Raw genomic sequence first — 24,986 nt, forward strand, 5'->3', positions numbered from 1 at the left:
ATCACAGGATACGAACAACCAACCCTGTTTTAATACACATTAAACATATGAATAAAACATGTGGGTCATATTTTACACCCGTAGGAATTATTTCAGATTTTTAAAAAAAATAATTAAAACAAAATTTGCAAAAATTTGTGGATGTAAACGTTTTGGAACGATTTGGAACGATTCTCTTCAAATGTTCTTTGTTTTGGTTTAATTACACAAGGACAGGTTCATTTTGTGAACTTGTGAGGTCGTGGTCTTCTTTGCAGGTCAAATCAGAGTTGCTTGGTCTCACAACCAAGATGTTCCTCAAGGTGGATGTGGAAACTGGGAAGATCTACTTCAAGAAATCTAAAGACGGGCCAGAAGACAAATACTTTGTTCACAATAAAAGTAAGTACTCTTTATATACTTTATATTTTACATTCTGTATTGTATCTAAATCTTTGTCCCAAATGGCACCTAATTCCCTATATAATATTCTACTTAGTAGTATCATTTGGGAGACAATCAAAGACACCAGTTGATGTAGGTCTAATCTATGTCATGTCAAGTCTTACAGCTCGTGAAATCCCAGAAGGTTGCCAAGCTGGTGATCATGGTGGAAACAGAGAAGGAGAAAACTCTGAGGAAAGAGTTTGTCTTCGACGACACAAAGGTAAAGACCTCCAAAGTTATTTGGTGCTACGTTTTCATGTTAACTGTATGGTGTCCCTCTGACGTCTGTCTGTGTGTCACCAGAAAAGAGAGGGGTTCTGTCAACTCCTTCAGCAGATGAAGAACAAACACTCAGACAAGCCTGAGCCAGATATGATCACTGTATTCGTTGGCACCTGGAATATGGGTAAATTGGCTGCCTTCAATGTCTACCTTTACCTAGAATAGATAGAACATTTTACATAGTGTTATAGTTGGTTTCTAATAAATACACTATTGGGGTGATTCCACACCAGCGTGGCCCGAAAATGTTTTTGAGAGGGAAGATATTTAATATGCTTTTACATTTGTATCACAAACCATTTTTTGGGGAAAATCATGATGAAACTGGTAATTTGTTTCCTGTAAGACCATATATAATGGTAAGGAGGGAAGTGACTTCACCCTTCATTTTCTATTTTCAGGGTTCACTTCAAACATCATTTGAAGATTTGTTTTACAGCTGATCTCGGGATTGTACTTTATGTCGATTCATTCATTAAATATAAATCATCTGATGTATTCGTTTCAGTCTCTGAATTGTTAAATCAAACTTTTTGCCACCAACTCCTGAAGTCGGGGCATAAAAACGACATTATGTCTCCTACATGGGCGCACAACCACGAGGCCCGAGCTCGTTTCCCCCGGTTTCACTTGGCTAAACTAGCTGGCTAGCTGAAGTATGCTAGTTTTCCTCCTCATTGCCAAACTTCCTCATTACTGCACTCTCAATTTCAAAACTCCTTTGCTAGTTATACAATCATGTAACTAAGAAATTTGCTGTAAAGAAACTTGAAAATTATGGATTGTTTTGTTGAATCGTCATGACGGGTTCGAGATATCTGTCGAAAAGACGACGGTGGCGAAGGATATCATTGCTAGTTAACGCTGATCCAGGTTCAGTTTTTAGTTCCACCCACGTCATTGATGTAGGATTAGCCAGACACTTAGGACTGGTCTTGGAACTGTGACAACGGGCCTCCTCTCTCCGCTAGGCTCTATGGGATAGAGAACACCATAAGGAGTATAATGACTCTTAAGATGTTGTCTGTATCAATTATGCTTTTTTTGTGAAACAAATAATGTCAAACATCCTTCCTCACAATGACGTTTCTATGTGAGAATTGCCAGAACAATCTCGGATACCAAAAATATTTTGGGGGCCCACGCTGAGATGGAATCGCCCATTGATCAATATCGATATTGCTGTTTTTTTTAAACTCAGTGGATAATTGTTTTGCTGAATGACTCAACAACTAGCTACACATTTCCTAATTGAAATAAAAAATATATTGATTGATTGACTGATTTATCATTGTCTCTCCCAAGGGAACGCCAGCCCCCCACACAACATTGCTTCATGGTTCCAGTGTAAGGGTCAGGGCAAGACCAGGGACGACACGGCCGATCACATTCCTCATGACATCTATGTGTTCGGGACTCAGGAAGATCCCCTGGGGGAGAAGGAGTGGATAGACACACTGAAGAGTGCCTTGAGAGGAACCACCAACATCAGCTTCAAACAAGTCAGTTACTATCTCAATTAGTATTTTCATGATTCCTTGCACCAATTGGAGAAGAAGGCCTGAGGGGAGGGTCCTTGGATGTTCTCCTCCAGTACGGTTGAGGAGGCAAGAGATAGGATTTGAGGAATCGAGGGAAGAGGATTTGAGATAGGGCCAGTGTCTCAGTCTCAACACTCAGGGCCAGTGTCTCAGTCTCAACACTCAGGGCCAATGTCTCAGTCTCAACACTCAGGGCCAGTGTCTCAGTCTCAACACTCAGGGCCAGTGTCTCAGTCTCAACACTCAGGGCCAGTGTCTCAGTCTCAACACTCAGGGCCAGTGTCTCAGTCTCAACACTCAGGGCCAGTGTCTCAGTCTCAACACTCAGGGCCAGTGTCTCAGTCTCAACACTCAGGGCCAGTGTCTCAGTCTCAACACTCAGGGCCAGTGTCTCAGTCTCAACACTCAGAGCCAGTGTCTCAGTCTCAACACTCAGGGCCAGTTTCCCAGACATACAATAAATGAAGCCTGGACCTGAACTAAAGAGCACTTTCAATAGAGATTCTCCATGGAGCAAGCTTTTCAGTGTAGGACAAGGCTTAATCTGAGTCCAGTAAAGCCACCCTTAAAGGATCTCCTTATTCCTACACTGGTTTGAGGTTGGGTTACATTACAAATGACAGTGGCCCGTTTAAATATAGTTTGTCAGATTGTAATAGAGTCGACCATAAGGAATGGTCATTACTATGTGTTTTAACTTTGTTCAGATAGCCACCCAGACCCTATGGAACATCCGGATCGTTGTGCTAGCCAAGCCTGAGCACGAGAACAGAATCTCACACATCTTCTCAGACAGCGTCAAGACAGGGATCGCCAACGCTTTGGGTAAGTCCGATCAACTCACTGCAGTCCCATCAACTCACTGCAGTCCCATCAACACACTGCAGTCCCATCAACACACTGCAGTCCCATCAACTCACTGCAGTCCCATCAACTCACTGCAGTCCCATCAACACACTGCAGTCCCATCAGTCCCATCCCAGCTCACTGCATTCCCATCAACTCACTGCAGCCCCATCAGCTCACTGCAGTCCCATCAACTCACTGCAGTCCCATCAACTCACTGCAGTCCCATCAACACACTGCAGTCCCATCAACTCACTGCAGTCCCATCAACTCACTGCAGTCCCATCAACTCACTGCAGTCCCATCAACTCACTGCAGTCCCATCAACTCACTGCAGTCCCATCAACTCACTGCAGTCCCATCAACACACTGCAGTCCCATCAACTCACTGTCTCCCAGACATAGATTATAGCTAGTCCTGGATTAAAAAGCTTGTTCAATGCAGAATACTCTTTGAAATTGCTTTTTAGTCCAGGACTAACCTTAATCTGTGTCCGGGAAACGGGCCCTTTGATCAAAGATATATCCGTCCATTTTATTTTTGTTGTTCCAGGAAATAAGGGTGCAGTGGGCGTGTCCTTCATGTTCAACGGTACTTCCTTTGGCTTCGTCAACAGTCACCTGACCTCAGGCAGTGAGAAGAAGATCAGGTGAGCTGCAGGGACCCCAAAAAATTGTTGAAAAATAATTTTCAGAATATAAAAATCCTATACTGAATAGCTGTGTCAAATGTAGACAATGTCCATGTTTTCACAGAAGTCCTGACCCCCTAGGAATCAGATTGCATTGAAAGATAAATGTTGTTAAATTAAAAAGTGCATTAATTTCACAGACATAATCTCAGTAGGTACAGAGATTTGGGATTTAAAATGACCAAATAAAAACAGACCATTTAAATGTGGTATATGTCTGAACAGAACTCCTCTCAATTGTCTTGCATTGAGTAATACATGGAAAGATTTAATAAAAAATAAAAAAGTATTCCACTGGCACAATATCAGTACATTTAATTAACATCTCCTCAAAATGTATCTAAACTCTTAGGAGTTTTGTTCTGTTTATACTCCAGTATTGTTTAGAATGGTATTTGTGGTCTGTCTGCTCTATTTCCTGAGTAGGTTTGAAAACCCCCTAGAGTCTATTGATGCATCGGTGGGTCAATCTAAATCAGTCAGTTAAAACAATAGAGATACCTGTTTGTCAGACCAGTAGAGATACCAGACCAGTAGAGATACCTGTTTGTCAGACCAGTAGAGATACCAGACCAGTAGAGATACCTGCTTGTTTACATGGGACGTGTCTCAATCCACTGCATCATCAGCTGTCGTCCCTTCCACATCTCAAATCAAATCAAATGTATTTATATAGCCCTTCGTACATCAGCTGTCGCCCCTTCCACATCTGCAGGTGGAAAGTGGCAGAGCTACGACGCTGTTTGTCTGACCAGTAGACATCCCGAAAATAGGTATTCTCACGAAAACTTATGTAGCACCTGATCTAATCTGACCACTCTATAAACAGGGGAGACTCTCGGGAACACGATGGTGTTCTACGTTTTGCTCTTTGACACCCCCCCCACAAGCCCCACGAGACTTGTCTGAAGTCGATAATGCCGTTTGGGTAACAAACTATTGTGACCCCACTGTAGAGAGGATAGACCCTCACGAACAAGATGCTGCTCTCCGTTTTGCTCTACGACCCCCCTTACAAGTGTCATGGAATTGGTCTAAATCTAACCCATACAAATGAATGGAATTATTTTCTGTTCCTTTCTGTTTGATGAATAGAGAAACATAAAGATGTGAGTCTGCATATTGCAGGAAAAAAAAGCTAAACGTGAGGAAAGACAACACCATTTATCAACTTGAAACAAGACATTTAATTCCTCAACATTTGTTCTCTTGCCAGACGCAACCAGAATTACGTCAGCATCCTACGTTTTCTTAATCTTGGAGATAAGAAACTGAATCCTTTTGACATCACACATCGATTCACTCATCTGTTCTGGTTTGGGGATCTGAATTATCGAATCGAACTGCCATCCACAGTAAGTTATACTGAGTTTAGCAGTTAGTTACTATTGGATTGGGAGATTGTATTGTAGCTAATTTGGGGGGGGTAGCCTGACTGGGACCAGTGGCCGTCAACCCAAACACCTTAACCGTTACACCAGGAGATCCAAAAATAGATAATATTGAGAGGAATTAATGTCAGTAGCTAGGTTTCCATCCAATTAGTAACAGATTTTCTTACAAATATTCTAAAATCAGCATGAAAACAATAATTATCCGTATTTTTTACAGTTAACTTCCCATGTACCCAATATATATTTAATTTACCCGCATGAAAAGGTTGGATGGAAACCTGCTTTGTGTAATAGTGTCAGTGTAACCAACAAATGAAGGTTGGATGGAAACCTGCTTTGTGTAATAGTGTCAGTGTAACCAACAAATGAAGGTTGGATGGAAACCTGCTTTGTGTAATAGTGTCAGTGTAACCAACAAATGAAGGTTGGATGGAAACCTGCTTTGTGTAATAGTGTCAGTGTAACCAACAAATGATTTCTGTCAACGTGCTTCTTGAATATATTAAGAAACAGAGAACAAGTTGTTACTTGGCCACTTGGTTAGCAGAACGCGAAGGACAGACCGCCTGGTGCATGAAACAGTGGTCGTATCCTGAATCTGGCACCCTTATCTGGTGCACTACTTTTGACTTTTGCATCCTAATTGGCGCCCTTATCTGGTGCACTACTTTTTACTTATGCATCCTAATTGGCGCCCTTATCTGGTGCACTACTTTTTACTTATGCATCCTAATTGGCGCCCTTATCTGGTGCACTACTTTTGACTTTTGCATCCTAATTGGCGCCCTTATCTGGTGCACTACTTTTTACTTATGCATCCTAATTGGCGCCCTTATCTGGTGCACTACTTTTGACCCATGCCCTGGTGCCATTTGGGACACACAGCCAGCATGCAGTTCCTATTCCCTATTCATCTGTTAGCGACAAGTTAGGTGAAAAAAGAGACAGTGGTGTGCTGATGACGTCACCGAGCAGGAAAAAGAGAACAGCTGCTTTGCATTGTGTTCCCTTAAACAGGAAGCCGAGAGCATTGTGACCAAGATCAAACAGCAGCAGTACCAGGAACTGCTGTGTAGAGACCAGCTCACCATTGAGAAAGGAGAAGAGAAGGTGTTCCTACACTATGGTAAGACATGGCCATTAGCAAAATCATACATTTCATACAAAATCAACCGTGATGGAGTTAGCACACATCTACAGTATGTTGGTATTGCAGGCTTAACAGCCATTACACTATTTTACACTATCAAGTGTCAACATTTTAAAGGGGCAGTGCAGTCAAAAACTAGATTTGACCTATATTTTATATCCACTATGAGATTGGGAAAAAAATGATGTGAAAATGATGATCATGCACTTTGTGTCAGAGCTTTTTGAAAACACAGGGGTTGTTAATACACTAATAACAAAGATTGTTTGCCCTCTCTGTCAAGAACAGCTGGTTTTCAGGTTACTGTCACACCCTGATCCTTTTTATTCTCTATGTTTGGTTAGGTCAGGGTGTGACTTGGGTGGGAAAGTCTATGTTCTCTATTTCTTTGTGTTACAGTTTGTGTGGAGGTGCTGACTAACGGGGAATAAACTATAAACTATCCAAATAAAGAAAGTCCACGTAAACTCAGCAAAATAAGAAACGTCTTCTCACTGTCAACTGCGTTTATTTTCAGCAAACTTAACATGTGTAAATATTTGTATAAACACAACCAGATTCAACAACTGAGACATAAACTGAACAAGTTCCACAGACATGTGACTAACAGAAATGGAATGTGTTCCTGAACAAAGGGGGTCAAAATCAAAAGTAACAGTCAGTATCTGGTGTGGCCACCAGCTGCATTAAGTACTGCAGTGTATCTCCTCCTCATGGACTGCTCCAGATTTGCCAGTTCTCGCTGTGAGATGTTACCCCACTCTTCCACCAAGGCACCTGAAGGTTCCCGGGTATTTCTGGGGGGAATGGCCCTAGCCCTCACCCTCCGATCCAACAGGTCCCAGACATGCTCAATGGGATTGAGATCCGGGTTCTTTGCTGGCCATGGCAGAACACTGACATTCCAGGAAATCACACACAGAATGGGCAGCATGGCTGGTGTCATTGTAATGCTGGAGGGTCATGTCAGGATGAGCCTGCAGGAAGGGTACCACATGAGGGAGGAAGATGTCTTCCCTGTAACGCACAGCATTGAGATTGCCTGGAATGACAACAAGCTCAGTCCGATGATGCTGTGAAACACCACCGCAGACCATGATGGACCCTCCACCTCCAAATCGATCCTTACAACAGGCCTACAAGCCCTCAGTCCAGCCTCTCTCAGCCTGTTACGGACAGTCTGAACACTGATGGAGGAATTGTGTGTTCCTGGTGTAACTCAGGCAGTTGTTGTTGCCATCCTATACCTGTCCCGCAAGTGTGATGTTCTGATGTACAGATCCTGTGCAGGTGTTGTTACACGTGGTCTGCCACTGCGAGGACGATCAGCTGTCCGTCCTGTCTCCCTGTAGTGCTGTCTTAGGCGTCTCACAGTACAGACATTGCAATTTATTGCCCTGGCCACATCTGCAGTCCTCATGCCTCCTTGCAGCATGCCTAAGGCACGTTCACACAGATGAGCAGGGACCCTGGGCATCTTTCTTTTGGTCTTTTCCAGAGTCAGTAGAAAGCCTCTCTAGTGTCCTAAGTTGTCATAAATGTGACCTTAATTGCCTACCGTCTGTAAGCTGTTAGTGTCTTTATGACCGTTCCACAGGTGCATGTTCATTAATTGTTTATGGTTCATTGAACAAACATGAGAAACAGTGTTTAAATCCTTTTGCAATGAAGATCTGTGAAGTTATTTGGATTTTTTACGAATTATCTTTGAAAGACAGGGAACTGAAGAAGGGATGTTTCTTTTTTTGCTTGAGTTTATAAACTCCCAGCAATTTAATGGGTATTTACCAGCGTTTTACCAGCGTTTTACCAGCGTTTTACCAGCGTTTCATCATCACTTCCTCATTAAAATGTGCAAAATGAATGAACCTGTCTTGACCTTTGATACCTTTGTTGTTTAATTTCATCTCCAGATGAGGAGGAGATCACATTCGCGCCCACGTATCGTTTCGAGAGAGACACACGAGAGAGATATGCCTACACCAAAGCCAAAGCCACGGGGGTAGGTTTACGGTGTTTTCTCAGATCCCATTGGGCACACCGCATCATTTTAACATGGAAATGTGGGTAGTATTTGGTTAAGAAAGTGGCTCAATGAGATTTTAACTTTTTATTCATCCATTCAAAAAGACTGCTGGAAGTTTGTTGAATATTTATAAATATAAATGTGTCACTATGCTTTATAATATATATAAATGTGTTATCACTATGCTTTATAATATATATAAATGTGTTATCACTATGCTTTATAATATATATAAATGTGTCACTATGCTTTATAATATATATAAATGTGTTATCACTATGCTTTATAATATATATAAATGTGTCACTGCTTTCAACCATCTACAAGCAGAGTCCGATTCCAATGGAAAAACAATGTCTGATTTTGGGGTTTAGTTCATCTAAATCTATTGTCACTGTGCTTTCAAACATTTAAAAGAAAAGTTCAAATGGTGTTATTTTTTTAAATGTATTTGATTTATTTCCCCTTTATTTAACCAGGTAGGCCAGTTAAGAACAAGTTCTCATTTACAACTGTGACCTGGCAAAGATAAAGCAAAGCAGTGTGACACAAACAACAGCACAGAGTCCCACATAAACAAACGTACAGTCAATAAGACAATAGTGAATCTGTATACAGTGTGTGCAAATGTACTGTAGAAGAGCAGGAAGGTAAGACAATAAATAGGCCATAGAGGCAAAATAATTACAATTTAGCAAATTAACACTGGAGTGATAGATGTGTAGACGATGATGTGCAAGTAGAGATACTGGGGTGCAAAAGAACAAGAGGATAAATAACAATATGGGGATGAGGTAGTTGGGTGTGCTATTTACAGATGGGCTATTTACAGGTGGTCTTCATCTCATAGCAGATCAACTCTCCAGTAGGAGGTGCTGTAGATAGATCAACTCTCCAGTAGGAGGTGCTGTAGATAGATCAACTCTCCAGTAGGAGGTGCTGTAGATAGATCAACTCTCTAGTAGGAGGTGCTGTAGATAGATCAACTCTCCAGTAGGAGGTGCTGTAGATAGATCAACTCTCCAGTAGGAGGTGCTGTAGATAGATCAACTCTCCAGTAGGAGGTGCTGTAGATAGATCAACTCTCCAGTAGGAGGTGCTGTAGGTAGATCAACTCTCCAGTAGGAGGTGCTGTAGGTAGATCAACTCTCCAGTAGGAGGTGCTGTAGATAGATCAACTCTCCAGTAGGAGGTGCTGTAGATAGATCAACTCTCCAGTAGGAGGTGCTGTAGATAGATCAACTCTCTAGTAGGAGGTGCTGTAGATAGATCAACTCTCCAGTAGGAGGTGCTGCCCAACCTATTATTTTGGTTTTTACAGTGGACGATGATCTGACATTGTTTCAAATGTACAAATTCCACATAAGTTTTGTCCATGTTGGAAAATGGTTACAATGATGACCTAATCCTGTGGTTGAAATTTCAGCCTCTAAACAACAGTTCCATGTATATTCCACATCTCATCGTAGCTGGGGACTCCAGTCTTTTTTTTGTTTAACTAGGCAAGTCAGTTAAGAACAAATCCTTATTTACAATAACAGCCTAAGAACAGTGGGTCAGCTCTGGGATTTGATCTTGCAACCTTTCGGTTAATAGTCCAACGCTCTGACCACTAGGCTACCCTGCCGCCCCATCTTGTGGTCACAGCCACCACAACAGGGTCTCTGAAACTCCGATTTGAAGATACTAGATACTGAATTTCGAAAAGTTCACTATTTACATTTTTCTCCCTCACAGACTAAATACAATCTACCATCATGGTGTGATCGCGTTCTACGGAAGTCCTACCCCTTGGTGCATGTGTTCTGTCAGTCATACGGTGAGACTACTGCCATGATAATTGATCGATTGATTCATTGCAATAACCAATTAAATATGTTTCATTTTAGCTAATGTTATGACCAATTATATCATTAGGCAAACCTCTTTTGCAGGGTGTACCAATGACATCATGACCAGTGACCACTCTCCAGTTTTCTCCACATTTGAAGTTGGAGTGGCATCGCAGTTCGTCTCCAAGCACGGTACAGTTTCTAACTTCACTAGACAGCTACACCATGCCGACTGTGTGACTAATGACTGTGATCACACAGTCAGACCAATTTATTTTTTATTTTTTACAAATCCAATCAGCTCAGAAAAAAGATCTAATTAGTGGGGGGAAAAAATATCAGAATTGGGCTGCATGTTTAAACACAGCCTATTACATCTGACATTAGAAATGATCTCCTAAGAAGTTCTTTCTACTGATTTCCTAGTCTAACTTTATGGACAAGACAACTGCCTTTCAAATGGTCTTTTTTTAAAATCTTTCTTTCCAGATCCCAGCAGGGTGTCTCAGGGTGGGATCAAGTTCATGAACTGCGTTGCCACCCTCATGACAAAGTCCAAGACCAAGTTCTTCCTCGAATACCACTCCAGCTGCTTAGAGAGTAAGACTAGACCTTATTCCATCTGAACACAGTGGTTTATTTCATTTTTCTATTTAACCTTAAATTTACGAAGCAAGTCGGTGTCAAATTCTTATTTTATGATGATGTCCTACCCCGGCCAAATCCTAACCCCGGCCAAACCCTACCCTACCCCGGCCAAACCCTACCCTACCCGGGACAAACCCTACCCCGGCCAAACCCTACCCTACCCCGGCCAAACCCTACCCCCCCGGCCAAACCCTGCCCCGGCCAAACCCTACCCCGGCCAAACCCTACCCTACCCCCCCTGCCAAACCCTACCCCGGCCAAACCCTATCCTACCCCGGCCAAACCCTACCCCGGCCAAACCCTACCCCGGCCAAACCCTACCCTACCCCCGGCCAAACCCTACCCTACCCCGGCCAAACCCTACCCTACCCCGGCCAAACCCTACCCCTGCCAAACCCTACCCTACCCCGGCCAAACCCTACCCCGGCCAAACCCTACCCTAACACGGACGACGCTGGGAAAAATTGTGCGCCGCCCTATGGGACTCCCGATTTTTACGGCCGGTTGTGATACAGCCCGGGATCGAATCCAGGGTCTGTAGTGATGCCTCTAGTGCTGAGATGCGGTGCCTTAGACCGCTGCATCACTCTTGAGTCCCAATAGTGGATAACGCTAAAATCAAACTTATTTGTATTTGCTATGGATCCCCATTAGCTGCTACCATGGTTACTCTTCCTGGGGTTCAGCTAAAATTAAGGCAGTAATATACATTATAATAAAAAATTGTAAACATTAAAATACATGTTACAACAGATTTCACAATACATTAAGTGTCCTCAAGCCACTACTCTACTACTACATATTATCCAGGTGTAAGTGTGTGTATAGCGTGTATGTTATATGTGTGTTGGTATGCGTGTGTTTTTACCTGTGTGTATGTCTCTTCACAGTCCCTGCAGTTCCATAAGGGGTATTTTTTTAACCTGTTTAAATATTTTTCTACTTGCATCAGTTACCTGATGTGGAATAGAGTTCAATGGAGCCATGGCTCTATGTAGTACTGTGTGCCTCCCATTGTTTGTTCTGGAATTGGGGACTGTGAAGAGACGGTGGCATGTCTTGTGGGGTATGCATGGCTGTCTGAGCCGTGTGCCAGTAGTTTAAACAGAATTCAACATGTCAATACTTCTTACAAAAACAAGTAGTGATGAAGTCAATCTCACCTCCACTTTGAGCCATGAGGGATTGACATGAATTTGATTCATGTTAGCTCTATGTGTACGTTAATGTATTGATCACACCTACTAATGCTGCAGAAATCTGATGTAAAGCAGTATCCAAATCCATCAGCTGTAGTGATCACAATATAGTTAGTAGCCATATGTTGGAAAACCAGAGTTCCAAACGCTGTACCTAATATTGTGTATAAGAGGTCATACAAGAGGATTTGTAGTGATTCCTATGTTGACGATGTAAAGAATATTTGTTGGTCCCTGGTGTGTAACGAGGAGCAACCAGACGCTGCACTTGACACATTTATGAAATTGCTTATTCCAGTTGCTAATAAAGATGTACCCATTCAGAAAACCCACTGTCAAAACTGTTATATTCCCTTGAATTGATGAGAAATTGAAAAATGTTATGGTTGAGAGGGATGAGGCAGAAGGAATGGTAAATAAGTCTGGCTGCACAACCGATTGGCCAACGTGCTGCAAATCGTGAACAAAGAGAAGAAGAAACTACACTATGGGCAGTGATCGCTGAGCTCCTGGTTGAAGACAGCAGAGGTGTATTTAGAGGGCAAGCTACACTATGGGCAGTGATCGCTGAGCTCCTGGTTGAAGACAGCAGAGGTGTATTTAGAGGGCAAGCTACACTATGGGCAGTGATCGCTGAGCTCCTGGTTGAAGACAGCAGAGGTGTATTTAGAGGGCAAGCTACACTATGGGCAGTGATCGCTGAGCTCCTGGTTGAAGACAGCAGAGGTGTATTTAGAGGGCAAGTTGGTCAGGATGATATCTAAGAAGGTTACGGATTTAGGGTCGTACCTAGTAAATTCCTTGATAATTTGTGTGAGATTGAGGGCATCTAACTTAGATTGTAGGACGGCCAGGGTTTTAAGCATATCCCAGTTTAGGTCACCTAGCAGTGTGAACTCTGAAGATAGATGGGAGCCAATCAATTCACATGTGGTGTCCAGGGCACAGCTGGAGCCAATCAATTCACATGTGGTGTCCAGGGCACAGCTGGAGCCAATCAATTCACATGTGGTGTCCAGGGCACAGCTGGAGCCAATCAATTCACATGTGGTGTCCAGGGCACAGCTGGAGCCAATCAGTTCACATGTGGTGTCCAGGGCACAGCTGGAGCCAATCAATTCACATGTGGTGTCCAGGGCACAGCTGGAGCCAATCAGTTCACATGTGGTGTCCAGGGCACAGCTGGAGCCAATCAATTCACATGTGGTGTCCAGGGCACAGCTGGAGCCAATCAATTCACATGTGGTGTCCAGGGCACAGCTGGAGCCAATCAATTCACATGCGGTGTCCAGGGCACAGCTGGAGCCAATCAATTCACATGTGGTGTCCAGGGCACAGCTGGAGCCAATCAATTCACATGTGGTGTCCAGGGCACAGCTGGAGCCAATCAATTCACATGTGGTGTCCAGGGCACAGCTGGAGCCAATCAATTCACATGTGGTGTCCAGGGCACAGCTGGAGCCAATCAATTCACATGTGGTGTCCAGGGCAGAGCTGGAGCCAATCAGTTCACATGTGGTGTCCAGGGCACAGCTGGAGCCAATCAATTCACATGTGGTGTCCAGGGCAGGGCAGCTGGAGCCAATCAATTCATGTGGTGTCAGGGCACAGCTGTGGTGTCCAGGGCACAGCTGGAGCCAATCAATTCACATGTGGTGTCCAGGGTGTCAGGGCAGCTGGAGCCAATCAGTTCACATGTGGTGTCCAGGGCACAGCTGGAGCCAATCAGTTCACATATGGTGTCCAGGGCACAGCTGGAGCAATCAGCTATGGTGTCCAGGGCACAGCTGGAGCCAATCAATTCACATGTGGTGTCCAGGGCACAGCTGGAGCCAATCAGTTCACATGTGGTGTCCAGGGCACAGCTGGAGCCAATCAGTTCACATGTGGTGTCCAGGGCACAGCTGGAGCCAATCAATTCACATGTGGTGTCCAGGGCACAGCTGGAGGCAGAGGGGGGTCTAAAACAAGCGGCAACGGTGAGAGACTTGTTTCTGGAAAGGTGGCTTTTAAAAGTAGAAGCTCAAATTGTTTGGGCATAGACCTGCATAGTATGACAGATCTCTGCAGTAGATTGCAACTCCTCCCCTTTGGCAGTTCTATATCGTCAGAAAATGTGGTAGTAGGGGATGGAAATTTAAGAATTTTTGGTGGCCTTCCTAAGCCAGGATTCAGACACGGCTAGGTGATGCAACAGTATTTTTATTTATTTAACTAGGCAAGTCAGTTAAGAACAAATTGTTGTTTACAATGACGGCCCACCAAAATGCCTCCTGTGGGGATGAGGGCTTGGATTAAAAATATAAATAAATTAAATTAAAATGTAGGACAAAACACACATCTCGACAAGTGAGACAACACAGCACTACATAAAGAGAGACCTAAGACAACAACATAGCATGGCAGCAACAGTAGCTGTTGGGGAGAGGTCTGTCCACAATAAAGCACTGCTCTACCTTCTTAACAACAATATCAACAAGGCAGGTCCTACAGGCCCTAGTTTTGTTGCACCTGGACTACTGCCCAGTCATGTGGATAGGTGCCACAAAGAGGGACTTTGGAAAATTACAACTGGCCCAGAACAGGGCAGCACGTCTAGCCCTTAAATGTGGATTTCATTCCTGTTCTGCTTGTGGTAGGTTGACTTATAACCTGAACCAGGTTGCAGGCACTGGTTACCGTTTGAAGTAATCTTGAGTGGGCAGCTTGATGAAAGCCAGTCAATATTTAGGTCACCCGGAAAATATACCTCTCTGTTGATATCACATAGATTATCAAGCATTTCACACATATTTTCCTGATACTGACTGTTAGCACTTGGTAGTCTATAGCAGCTTCCCACAATAACGGGCTTTAGGTGAGGCATATGAACCTGTAGCCATATTACTTCAACAGTATTGAACATGGGATCCTCTAAGCTTCACAGGGATGTGGTTCTGAATATAGACCGCAACACCGCCTCTGTTGGCATTTCTGTCTTTTCTGTAGATGTTATAACCATGTATTGCTACCACTGTATCAAAGGTATTATCTAAGTGGGTTTCAGAGATAGAGTCAGGATATGAATCTGTCATCTGTTACCAGCAAGTTATTGATATAATGAAACTGGTTTCTTAGCTACATATGTTAATTTTTCTGGGATGCTTGATTGTTTTCATTGCTTTACTGGGAAGCTTATCAGAAGTAGACATGCTCATGTTATTGATGTTTGAGCTGATAGTGCAGGGTGAGCTGCACACAGTGGATTTCCTGTTCGAACACATCGCAAGTTATGGATTTTGGGGCGGCAGGGTAGAGATAAGCTCGGGGCGGCAGGGTAGCCTAGTGGTTAGAGCGTTGGACTAGTAACCGGAAGGTTGCAAGTTCAAACCCCTGAGCTGACAAGGTACAAATCTGTCGTTCTACCCCTGAACAGGCAGTTAACCCACTGTTCCTAGGCCGTCATTGAAAATAAGAATTTGTTCTTAACTGACTTGCCTGGTTAAATAACTAAATATTGTGAGCTTTTTTTCAATTTTTCTGGGATTCTTGATTGTTTCAAAACAATGTATATCAATAGCTTCCACTGAAATGTAATCTAACTCACAGTGACTGCACGCTAGTTTGGTCCCAGATCTGTTATCTTTACGACTCCTATTGTTCATTCTCATACCAAACTTGAATTGGTTATATAGCACAAACAGATCTGGGACCAGCATAACCGCATACATTCTGTCCACAGAATTCGTCAAGAGCTCGGAAGGAGAGAACCAAGATCACTCAGATGGGTCCATCAAAGTTCGGTTTGGAAACCAAGTTGAGGTTTGTTGACGATTAAGTTTTTTTTTTTACACTAGGCTAGTTGAGTTTACAATATGGCGTATTTGATATAACAGAGCTCCTCTCGTGTCTTTTTAAAGCTCGTCCCTATCATCTCAGACCCGGAGTATCTGTTGGATCAACACATTCTCCTGTGTGTCAAGTCCACAGACTGTGATGAATCCTATGGTGAGAAAGAAGGACAACTGTGGTCTGTTTGGAGAGACTCGTTCTGAGAATGACACAGACCACATTTGGGCTTGAGTAAATACTAGTCTAGGTCTATGAATCATGATGATCTAGCTCTGTCTTCATCTAGCTCTGTCTTCATCCAGCTCTGTCTTCATCCAGCTCTGTCAGAGAGTAAAAGAGTATTTTCTAATCCTCCTCCTCTTCCTCTTCTCCTCCTGCCCCCCCCTCCTCTTCCTCCTCTCCTCCTGCCCCCCCCCTCCTCTTCCTCCTCTCCTCATGCCTCCCCCTCCTCTTCCTCCTCTCCTCCTGCCCCCCCTCCTCTTCCTCCTCTCCTCCTGCCCCCCCTCTTCCTCCTCTCCTCCTGCCTCCCCCTCCTCTTCCTCCTCTCCTCCTGCCTCCCCCCTCCTCTCCTCCTGCCCCCCCTCCTCCTCCCTGACATGGTGTCATCCTTACAGGAGAGGGCTGTGTGGCTCTGCGAGCGGCGGAGTCCTCCTACACAGAGTTCCACATCACATTGACTCATCACGGCGAGCGGACGGGTACCCTGGCGGGAGGTGTACAGTTACGAACCTCAGAAGGCAAACAGACTGAGAAGTTATACGGTGAGGCTGACAGCCAATGACATACTGCACCTGTAAAAGTTTTTTTTTTTTTTGCTGAGCTCAACTCTTTTTTTTTTTTTGTCTACAGATTTCATCAAAGTGGAAAGGGATGATTCTGGTGCCTCTAAAGGAAAAGGACTTGATCTTATCAACAAGTGAGAACCTCCTTCACTCATGGCTACTTTGTACCATTCAAACATAGCTGACATGTGATCCCAGTTCTTTTAAAACTAATGAAAACTGACTTTGGTGGTTTACCAAGTACATTTTTATATATATATATATATATATATATATATATATATATATATATATATATATATATATGTTGGTAAACTTATACGTGTGTATGAGCCTTTACTCTTTCCATTCTCTTTACCTGTTAGTTGTGAGACGAACATTTGGTTATGTGTCCTGTTCAATAGGTTTGCTCTTCCCAGTGATATCACCAACCCCAGTTACATGGGGGTGGGCTTCAAGTCTGGAGGTGTGACAGACAGGGGCTGGAGCTACAGCATGTCCCCGAAATCAGGCCCCGGAGGTGGGGGTGGTGGTGTCGGTGGGTTCGGGGGTAGGGACCAGACCCATGGAAACACCTCTCCCAAAAAGACGGTCAACGACCGCAGCGCTGTGCGAAGCCCTACAGGAGAAGCATCCGATAACGTGTACGTTTGTCTTGGACTAGTTTAGAGAGAAAATATCTAGGAGATTATAGTTTTCAGAACTCCTGGTTTGGACTAGCTTAGATCTAAGAGAAAATATCTAGGAGATTATAGTTTTCAGAACTCCTGGTTTTCCCAGACATTGACTCGTCTCCATTGAAATGGTTAAATTGGTCAGTGTAAAGGGAATTTTGTTGAGGTGGCGTTGACCTCTAGTATGGAGAGTTCCATGATTTAGGCCTGAAGTGGAAAAGAAATGGGACTGAACGATACTGCTGCAGTTTTCTCACAGAGCAATGTACTGAGAGTGAAGAGATTGATACCCCAATGTGAGTCTGAAGCTGTACTCTGAATGACGAGTCTGCCTGTCTGTCTGCCTGTTTGCCTGTCTGTCTGCCTGCCTGTCTGTTTTTGTATGCTGTCTTCTAGTAGTGAGGGGGGGAAGCCAGCGGAGATGTTTGACAACCCTCTGTACGGCTCCATGGTGAAGGGAGGAGTTCCACGAGGAGCTAAAGACCAACCAGACCCTCAACGCTCCAAGGATCAGCTGACCCCTCCAGACCCCATCTTCTCCTTCACCAAACCCTCTGACCAGGACCCTGACCGGCCCCCGGTCCCCACCCCGCGTAACCGCTCTTACACCTGTTCTGAGACCAAGCCCCCATCTTCCATCACCACTGCCTCAGCCTCGGCCCCGCTCCACCCCCAGACCTACACCAAGAATCCTGTGAAGCCCTCACGCTCCGAGGGGGGCATGGTACAAACCACCAATAGACCACATCTGCCCATGAAGTCCCGCCCAGGCCAGGCGGACATCACGCCCACTAAGCCTAAAGACTACAGAGACAGCTCGGAGCTGCTCAGCAAACTGCGTCCACCTACAAGGCCCCTCCAGCCCCTCCCCAAAGAAGGTAAATCAAACGATCTATATCACGCAAGTAGTCTCAGTTCACATATCATGCAAGCAAGTTGCTTATAGCTTCTGTTGTCATGGTTTTAAACTAAGAATACCGCAGATGAAGCGGTTCTGTACATTAAACTATGCACATAGTCAACACAACAGGCTGATGAAAGCAACAGGTCTGTCATATCTTCTCCTTTTTTTCCCCCAGCTCATCATGAGGCAACTCAACCACCGAAGATGGGCCGTTCAGTGAAATGACTGTGCTTTTTTTGGGCTGAAATCCCTCCTCCTCTTGTCCTATATGTTAAAATGACATGTTGAATGGTGGCTAGTGTCAGTCACTGCAATACTCGTCTTCCTGCCTCTCCAAACAAGTTTCTGTACGAACTCATCTTTGCATTAGGCTGCATTCATGGCACCGCTCTGGGGATTTGTGGAGGCCTCTGAAATAAGTATCATCGTTCTTTTTTTTTGTTGCTCAAATGCTGACAACTAGAAAAGCTCTTTAGATTATAGGAATCATTTTTAAAGACTTGTACAACAATCTCAATTAAACTAAAAGGAATCATTCTCACCTGCCTCTCCTATTCATTTCTCACATGCTCAGGTATCCTTTACATGTTAATGCTACCACCTACTGGTTTGTAGATGGTATTGCATGAATGTGTTTTTTTTTTTTTTACCCTTTATTTAACTAGACAAGTCAGTTAAGAACAAAGTAGTATTATTACAAGGATGGCCTACTCCAGCCCCAACCACACTGGGCCAAATGTGCACCTCCCTATGGAATTCCCAATCACAACCAGATGTGATACAGCCTGGATTCAAACCAGGTACTATGATGTGTGATGCCTGTTGCACTGAGTTGTAGTGCCTTAGACCACTGCACCACTCGGGTCCCCAAGATACATTTACAAATATGTGGCTAACATAATTGGATTGACAAAGTTATTGTTTTTTTTACCAACTGCATAGAATATATACAAAGTATATTAGTCTATTTAATATACTCGATCCATGAATTAAAATCGTAATGTAAAAATAAAATAAATAGAATAATGAATTTTAATTAAAGCTGCATATAAATAAATAAATAAATAAATAAATAAGCATAGAAATAACACACATATTACAGATCTACCATTTTCTTAGACTGGCTTATCAATGGGAATGGCAGATCTATAACACATAGAACAGAATTTCTACACCAATTTCTAAAGACTGGCGACATCCACTGGAAGGAACTGCAAGAAGGTCCCTTAGAAATCTGGATTCCCAATGAAAATTAATTGAAAAGTGACCTATAAAAAAAAAAAATCTGAATGGTTTGTCCTCGGGGTTTCGCCTGATAAATAAGTTCTGTTATACTCACAGACATGATTCAAACAGTTTTAGAAACGTCAGAGTGTTTTCTATCCAAATCTACTAATAATATGCATATCTTATCTTCTGGGGATGAGTAGCAGGCAGTTGAATTTGGGCATTTCACCTGACGTGAAAATACTGCCCCTTGTCACCAAGAAGTTTAAATAAAGGGGACACTTTTAAAAATTTGTTTATTTCACCTTTATTAAACCAGGTAGGCCGGTTGAGAACAAGTTCTCATTTGCAATTGCGACCTGGCCAAGATAAAGCAAAGCAGTTTGACACATACAACAACAGAGTTACACATGGAATAAACAAAACATAGTCAATAATACAGTAGAACACAAGAAAACAAAAAGTCTATATACATTGAAATGAGGTAAGATAAGGGAGTTAAGGCAATAAATAGGCCATGGTGGCGAAGTAATTACAATATAGCAATTAAACACTGGAATGGTAGGATGTGCAGAAGATGAATGTGCAAGTAGAGATACTGGGGTGCAAAGGCGCAAGATAAATAAATAAATACCGTATGGGGATGAGGTAGATAGATGGGCTGTTTACAGATGGGCTATGTACAGGTGCAGTGATCTGTAAGCTGCTCTGATAGCTGATACTTAAAGTTAGTGAGGGAGATGTGAGTCTCCAGCTTCAGTGATTTTTGCAGTTTTTTCCAGTCATTGGCTGCAGAGAACTGGTTGGAACGGCGGCCAAAGGAGGAATTGGCTTTGGGGATGACCAGTGAGATATACCTGCTGGAGCGCGTGCTACGAGTGGGTGCTGCTGTAGTGACCAGTGAGATATACCTGCTGGAGAGTGTGCTACGAGTGGGTGCTGCTATGGTGACCAGTGAGCTGAGATAAGGCAGGGCTTTACCTAGCGAAGACTTATATATGACCTGGAGCCAGTGGGTTTGGTGATGAATATGTAGCGAGGGCCAGCCAACGAAAAGCGTACAGGTCGCAGTGGTAGGTAATATATGGGGCTTTGGTGACAAAACGGATGGCACTGTGATAGACTGCATCCAATTTGTTGAGTAGGGTCTTGAAAGCTATTTTATAGATGACATCGCAGAAGTCGAGGATTGGTAGGATGGTCAGTTTTACGAGGGTATGTTTGGCAGCATGAGTGAAGGATGCTTTGTTGCGAAATAGGAAGCCGATTCTAGATTTAATTTTGGATTGGAGATGCTTAATGTGAGTCTGGAAGGAGAGTTTACAGTCTAACCAGACACCCAGGTATTTGTAGTTGTCCACATATTCTAAGTCAGAGCCGTCCAGAGTAGTGATACTGGACGGGCGGGCAGGTGCGGGCAGTGATACACTAAACTCCATCCGTGTAAATCTCTCTAGGACAAGGTGACTTTTATAAATATATTCGCTAGGCTGTCATTGTAAATAAGAATGTGTTCTTTAACTGACTTGCCTAGTTAAATTAAGGTTAAAAAAAACATCATGAAACGTTAATTAGCTGCTAATGTGGCTATCATAAAGAACTACATCATAAAGAACTACAAATACCATGATAATCTGGACGAGACTGCCGAATCGAGGCTAAGGCAAGAATCCCTGGTTTAGCTATCTAATGTTAGCTACATTTAGTCATGAATACGTAGGCTGAATTTCTTTAAGTTGACAATTCTGTGAACCTGTCTTGTGAAAGTTTTAAATTGATACAATACCTGTTAGCAAAGGTGTCAGCTAGAGATGACGTGCAAGAGCATGCTGGGATTCGTAGTCTTGCATGATGTCTACTTTGATGCCAATTAGCATTTTCGAATCTGAGATTAAACAGAGCCGAATATATTGATTAAAGTCACCTTGTCCGAGAGAGATTCACATGTTTAAAACACAGGGCTTTATTTCATGCTTATCCTGGAGTGATATTTTGATAATCATGTACATTTGAAATGTTTCTGACATTCCCTATGTGGAAAAATGAATGTTGGAAAAACAATTGGAACCATTTCCCTGTTTGAGGTGTTATGGGTATTATGACACCTCCACTGTGGGGCTCTATGGAGTTGGCAAGAGCATCAACTGATGTGGGACCAGGCTAGGGGTTGGGGGCTGTTGGTGGGGGGACCAGGGTAGGTGTTGGGGCCTGTTGGTGGGGGGACCAGGCTAGGGGTTGGGGGCTGTTGGTGGGGGACCAGGCTAGGGTTGGGGGCTGTTGGTGGGGGACCAGGCTAGGGGTTGGGGGCTGTTGGTGGGGGACCAGGCTAGGGATTGGGGGCTGTTGGTGAGGGGACCAGGCTAGGGGTTGGGGGCTGTTGGTGGGGGACCAGGCTAGGGTTGGGGGCTGTTGGTGAGGGGACCAGGCTAGCGTTATGGCCTTTCGGTGGGGGACCAGGCTAGGGGTTGGGGGCTGTTGGTGGGGGACCAGGCTAGGGGTTGGGGGCTGTTGGTGAGGGAACAGGCTAGGGGTTGGGGCCTGTTGGTGGGGGACCAGGCTAGGGGTTGGGCGCTTTCGGTGGGGGACCAGGCTAGGGGTTTGGGGCTGTTGGTGGGGGACCAGGCTTGGGGTTGGGGGCTGTTGGTGGGGGGGACCAGGCTAGGGGTTGGGGGCTGTTGGTGGGGGACCAGGCTAGGGGTTGGGGGCTGTTGGTGGGGGACCAGTGTAGGGGTTGGGGCCTGTTGGTGGGGGACCAGGCTAGGGGTTGGGGGCTGTTGGTGGGGTGACCAGGGTAGGGGTTGGGGCCTGTTGGTGGGGAGACCAGGGTAGGGGTTGGGGGCTGTTGGTGGGGGGACCAGACTAGGGGTTGGGTCCTGTTGGTGAGGGACCAGGGTAGGGTTGGGGCCTGTTGGTGAGGGGACCAGGCTAGGGATTGGGGGCTGTTGGTGAGGGGACCAGGCTAGCGTTATGGCCTTTCGGTGGGGGACCAGGCTAGGGGTTGGGGGCTGTTGGTGGGGGACCAGGGTAGGTGTTGGGGCCTGTTGGTGGGGGACCAGGCTAGGGTTGGGGGCTGTTGGTGGGGGACCAGGGTAGGTGTTGGGGGCTGTTGGTGGGGGGGACCAGGGTAGGTGTTGGGGCCTGTTGGTGGGGGGACCAGGCTAGGGTTGGGGCTGTTGGTGGGGGACCAGGCTAGGGTTGGGGGCTGTTGGTGGGGGACCAGGCTAGGGGTTGGGGGCTGTTGGAGGGGGACCAGGCTAGGGGTTGGGGGCTGTTGGTGGGGGGGACCAGGGTAGGGGTTGGGGCCTGTTGGTGGGGGACCAGGCTAGGGGTTGGGGGCTGTTGGTGGGGGACCAGGGTAGGGGTTGGGGCCTGTTGGTGGGGAGAGCAGGGTAGGGGTTGGGGGCTGTTGGTGGGGGACCAGACTAGGGGTTGGGTCCTGTTGGTGGGGGACCAGGGTAGGGTTTGGGGCCTGTTGGTGGGGTGACCAGGCTAGGGGTTGGGGCCTGTTGGTGGGGGGACAGGGTAGGGGTTGGGGGCTGTTGGTGGGGGACCAGGGTAGGGGTTGGGGGCCTGTTGGTGAGGGACCAGGCTAGGGTTGGGGCTGTTGGTGAGGGGACCAGGGTAGGGGTTGGGGGCTGTTGGTGAGGGGACCAGGGTAGGGGTTGGGGGCTGTTGGTGGGGGGACCAGGGTAGGGGTTGGGGGCTGTTGGTGAGGGGACCAGGCTAGGGGTTGGGGGCTGTTGGTGGGGGACCAGGGTAGGGGTTGGGGGCTGTTGGTGGGGGACCAGGGTAGGGGTTGGGGCCTGTTGGTTGGGGGACCATGGTAAGGGTTGGGGGCTGTTGGTGGGGGGAACAGGGTAGGGGTTGGGGCCTGTTGGTGGGGGACCAGGGTAGGGGTTGGGGGCTGTTGGTGGGGGACCAGGGTAGGGTTTGGGGCCTGTTGGTGGGGGACCAGGGTAGGGGTTGGGGGCTGTTGGTGGGGGTTCATATTTTTTTGCACAGAAAGACTTGCCGAACTGTACCCCCCCCGAAAGTGCATTTGTTGTTGGCTAGCTCAATTTTACCGCTTCAGCGGTAAAGTCGTTGTAGTTGTGTAGAATATACAGTTATCACACACCTGGCTCCTGTTATCTAACAAAAGGGCCAAGCATATTTTCAATCATCACACTTCCCAGAGTGCACCACATCAGAGAGAAAGAGGCCAAGCCAGAGAGATAACTGTGCCCAAAATCTGTCTTCTCCAGCAGTTTTTGTATGGAGTTCAATGAGAGTGTTGAATTTGGTCAACAACAAAAAATGAATGGCTCATTTGATTCTTGAGGTTTTATTTGATCCAATAAAAGTTTCATAAGTTGTTACAAGTGAACTGAAATAAGTAGAACACGTGACTTTCCTGCAAAAAACACTATATCAGAGTTGTGCCTGTTGTTCAAACACGTATCTGCCCTCTCATTGGCTAGAATAGTCCCACCTGATCTTGCCTCCTTCCAACTGCCTTCCATTTTGAAGACGTGTATTTTCATTGTTAAAGGGGCCACGACATGATCTGATCAAATATAATGGATCATCTGTGATTTAGGGCAGAAGAGGAGGAATTGGAATTGGGCCCAGGGTTCTGCTGATTGGTTGAGGCTACGTGAGGTCAGCCAGGTGTAGATCATTTGGTGTAGATCAAGTCCCATTAAAAACTCCATAATGTGCACAAGGTAGACTGCTAGATTATCAATCATCTTTTTCAGAAAAAAATAATCAGGGAAGACGTCACATACCTGTAGCGGTAAATGGAAGTTGTTGCTATGGTAAGTTTACTACTTTCATTAGTGTCTTTTCAGACCGATATGTTTAATACTGTGAGATTATGAGGATGCTTTCAAATCAAAACAGCCATTTCAACCAAGTCATTCATCATTCAAGTAGAAAACTGTTTTCGAACAAATCAAACTAGGGTTTGGTCACGCAAACAAATATAGTCAGGCTGGGGTGGCGGGCCTGCTGCGGTTTATACCCGATATGGCATTTGCAGGCTCAAACTGTTTTCACAGGAAGCTCAATTATTGGCAAAAGAGCTGATCTGATTTGTTTTTTGACCAATCAGTGAAAAGATCAGAAGTGGGCTGCCTGTGTAAATGCAGCACTTAGGTGTGTGTGTCCTATGCATCACATCTTTGAGTGAGTCTGTGTGGCTCATGTTCGGCACACACAATTTGCCTGTCACTAATCACGTGGAATTTGAAATGTACAACCGTGTTGGGCCTGCAGATGTAATTTCTAATGTGTTAACTGTTCTGTTTGGGAGATCTGCTTTCCATTCTCACCAAGTTGAATAACTGCTATTTGTCCTCCATGATTTCATGCCATACACTTCTGCATTAACAGTAAGCCCTATTCTCTGAAACTCTTTCATTGACTTGATTTAAATGTCACAGGGTAACATACAATTAAACGTTCTGTGGAACTGAAGTCCTGAGCTCACTTTTGCCGTCTGTTTTCTAGGTGACGGTAGGATGCAACAAGCATGAGTACCTGTTAAGT

The 24,986-nt window shown here is 45.0% G+C and overlaps 1 protein-coding gene across 4 annotated transcripts in view; it reads left to right on the plus strand.

The window, feature by feature from the left end:
- Positions 1-18,768, plus strand: part of LOC112247793 (phosphatidylinositol 3,4,5-trisphosphate 5-phosphatase 1-like) — a 31,386-nt gene extending 12,618 nt beyond the window's left edge. For 3 of the 4 annotated variants that reach the window (XM_042322619.1, XM_042322617.1, XM_042322620.1), the window contains 19 exons: positions 258-381; positions 543-646; positions 730-832; positions 2,014-2,210; positions 2,957-3,074; positions 3,649-3,745; positions 5,004-5,142; positions 6,199-6,307; positions 8,245-8,333; positions 10,095-10,176; positions 10,292-10,381; positions 10,679-10,789; positions 15,758-15,837; positions 15,936-16,023; positions 16,482-16,628; positions 16,717-16,783; positions 17,054-17,293; positions 17,720-18,201; positions 18,403-18,768. In XM_042322619.1, coding sequence (XP_042178553.1) covers positions 258-381; positions 543-646; positions 730-832; positions 2,014-2,210; positions 2,957-3,074; positions 3,649-3,745; positions 5,004-5,142; positions 6,199-6,307; positions 8,245-8,333; positions 10,095-10,176; positions 10,292-10,381; positions 10,679-10,789; positions 15,758-15,837; positions 15,936-16,023; positions 16,482-16,628; positions 16,717-16,783; positions 17,054-17,293; positions 17,720-18,201; positions 18,403-18,452 — 2,517 coding nt within the window. In that variant the 3' untranslated portion in view covers positions 18,453-18,768. The remainder of the gene's footprint in view (positions 1-257; positions 382-542; positions 647-729; positions 833-2,013; positions 2,211-2,956; positions 3,075-3,648; positions 3,746-5,003; positions 5,143-6,198; positions 6,308-8,244; positions 8,334-10,094; positions 10,177-10,291; positions 10,382-10,678; positions 10,790-15,757; positions 15,838-15,935; positions 16,024-16,481; positions 16,629-16,716; positions 16,784-17,053; positions 17,294-17,719; positions 18,202-18,402) is intronic. The other variant, XM_042322618.1, reaches the window with a different exon arrangement.
- Positions 18,769-24,986: the final 6,218 nt, after the last annotated feature.

The sequence above is a fragment of the Oncorhynchus tshawytscha genome, linkage group LG05 (genome assembly GCF_018296145.1).
Source record: "Oncorhynchus tshawytscha isolate Ot180627B linkage group LG05, Otsh_v2.0, whole genome shotgun sequence".
NCBI classification, from domain to species: Eukaryota; Metazoa; Chordata; class Actinopteri; order Salmoniformes; family Salmonidae; genus Oncorhynchus; species Oncorhynchus tshawytscha.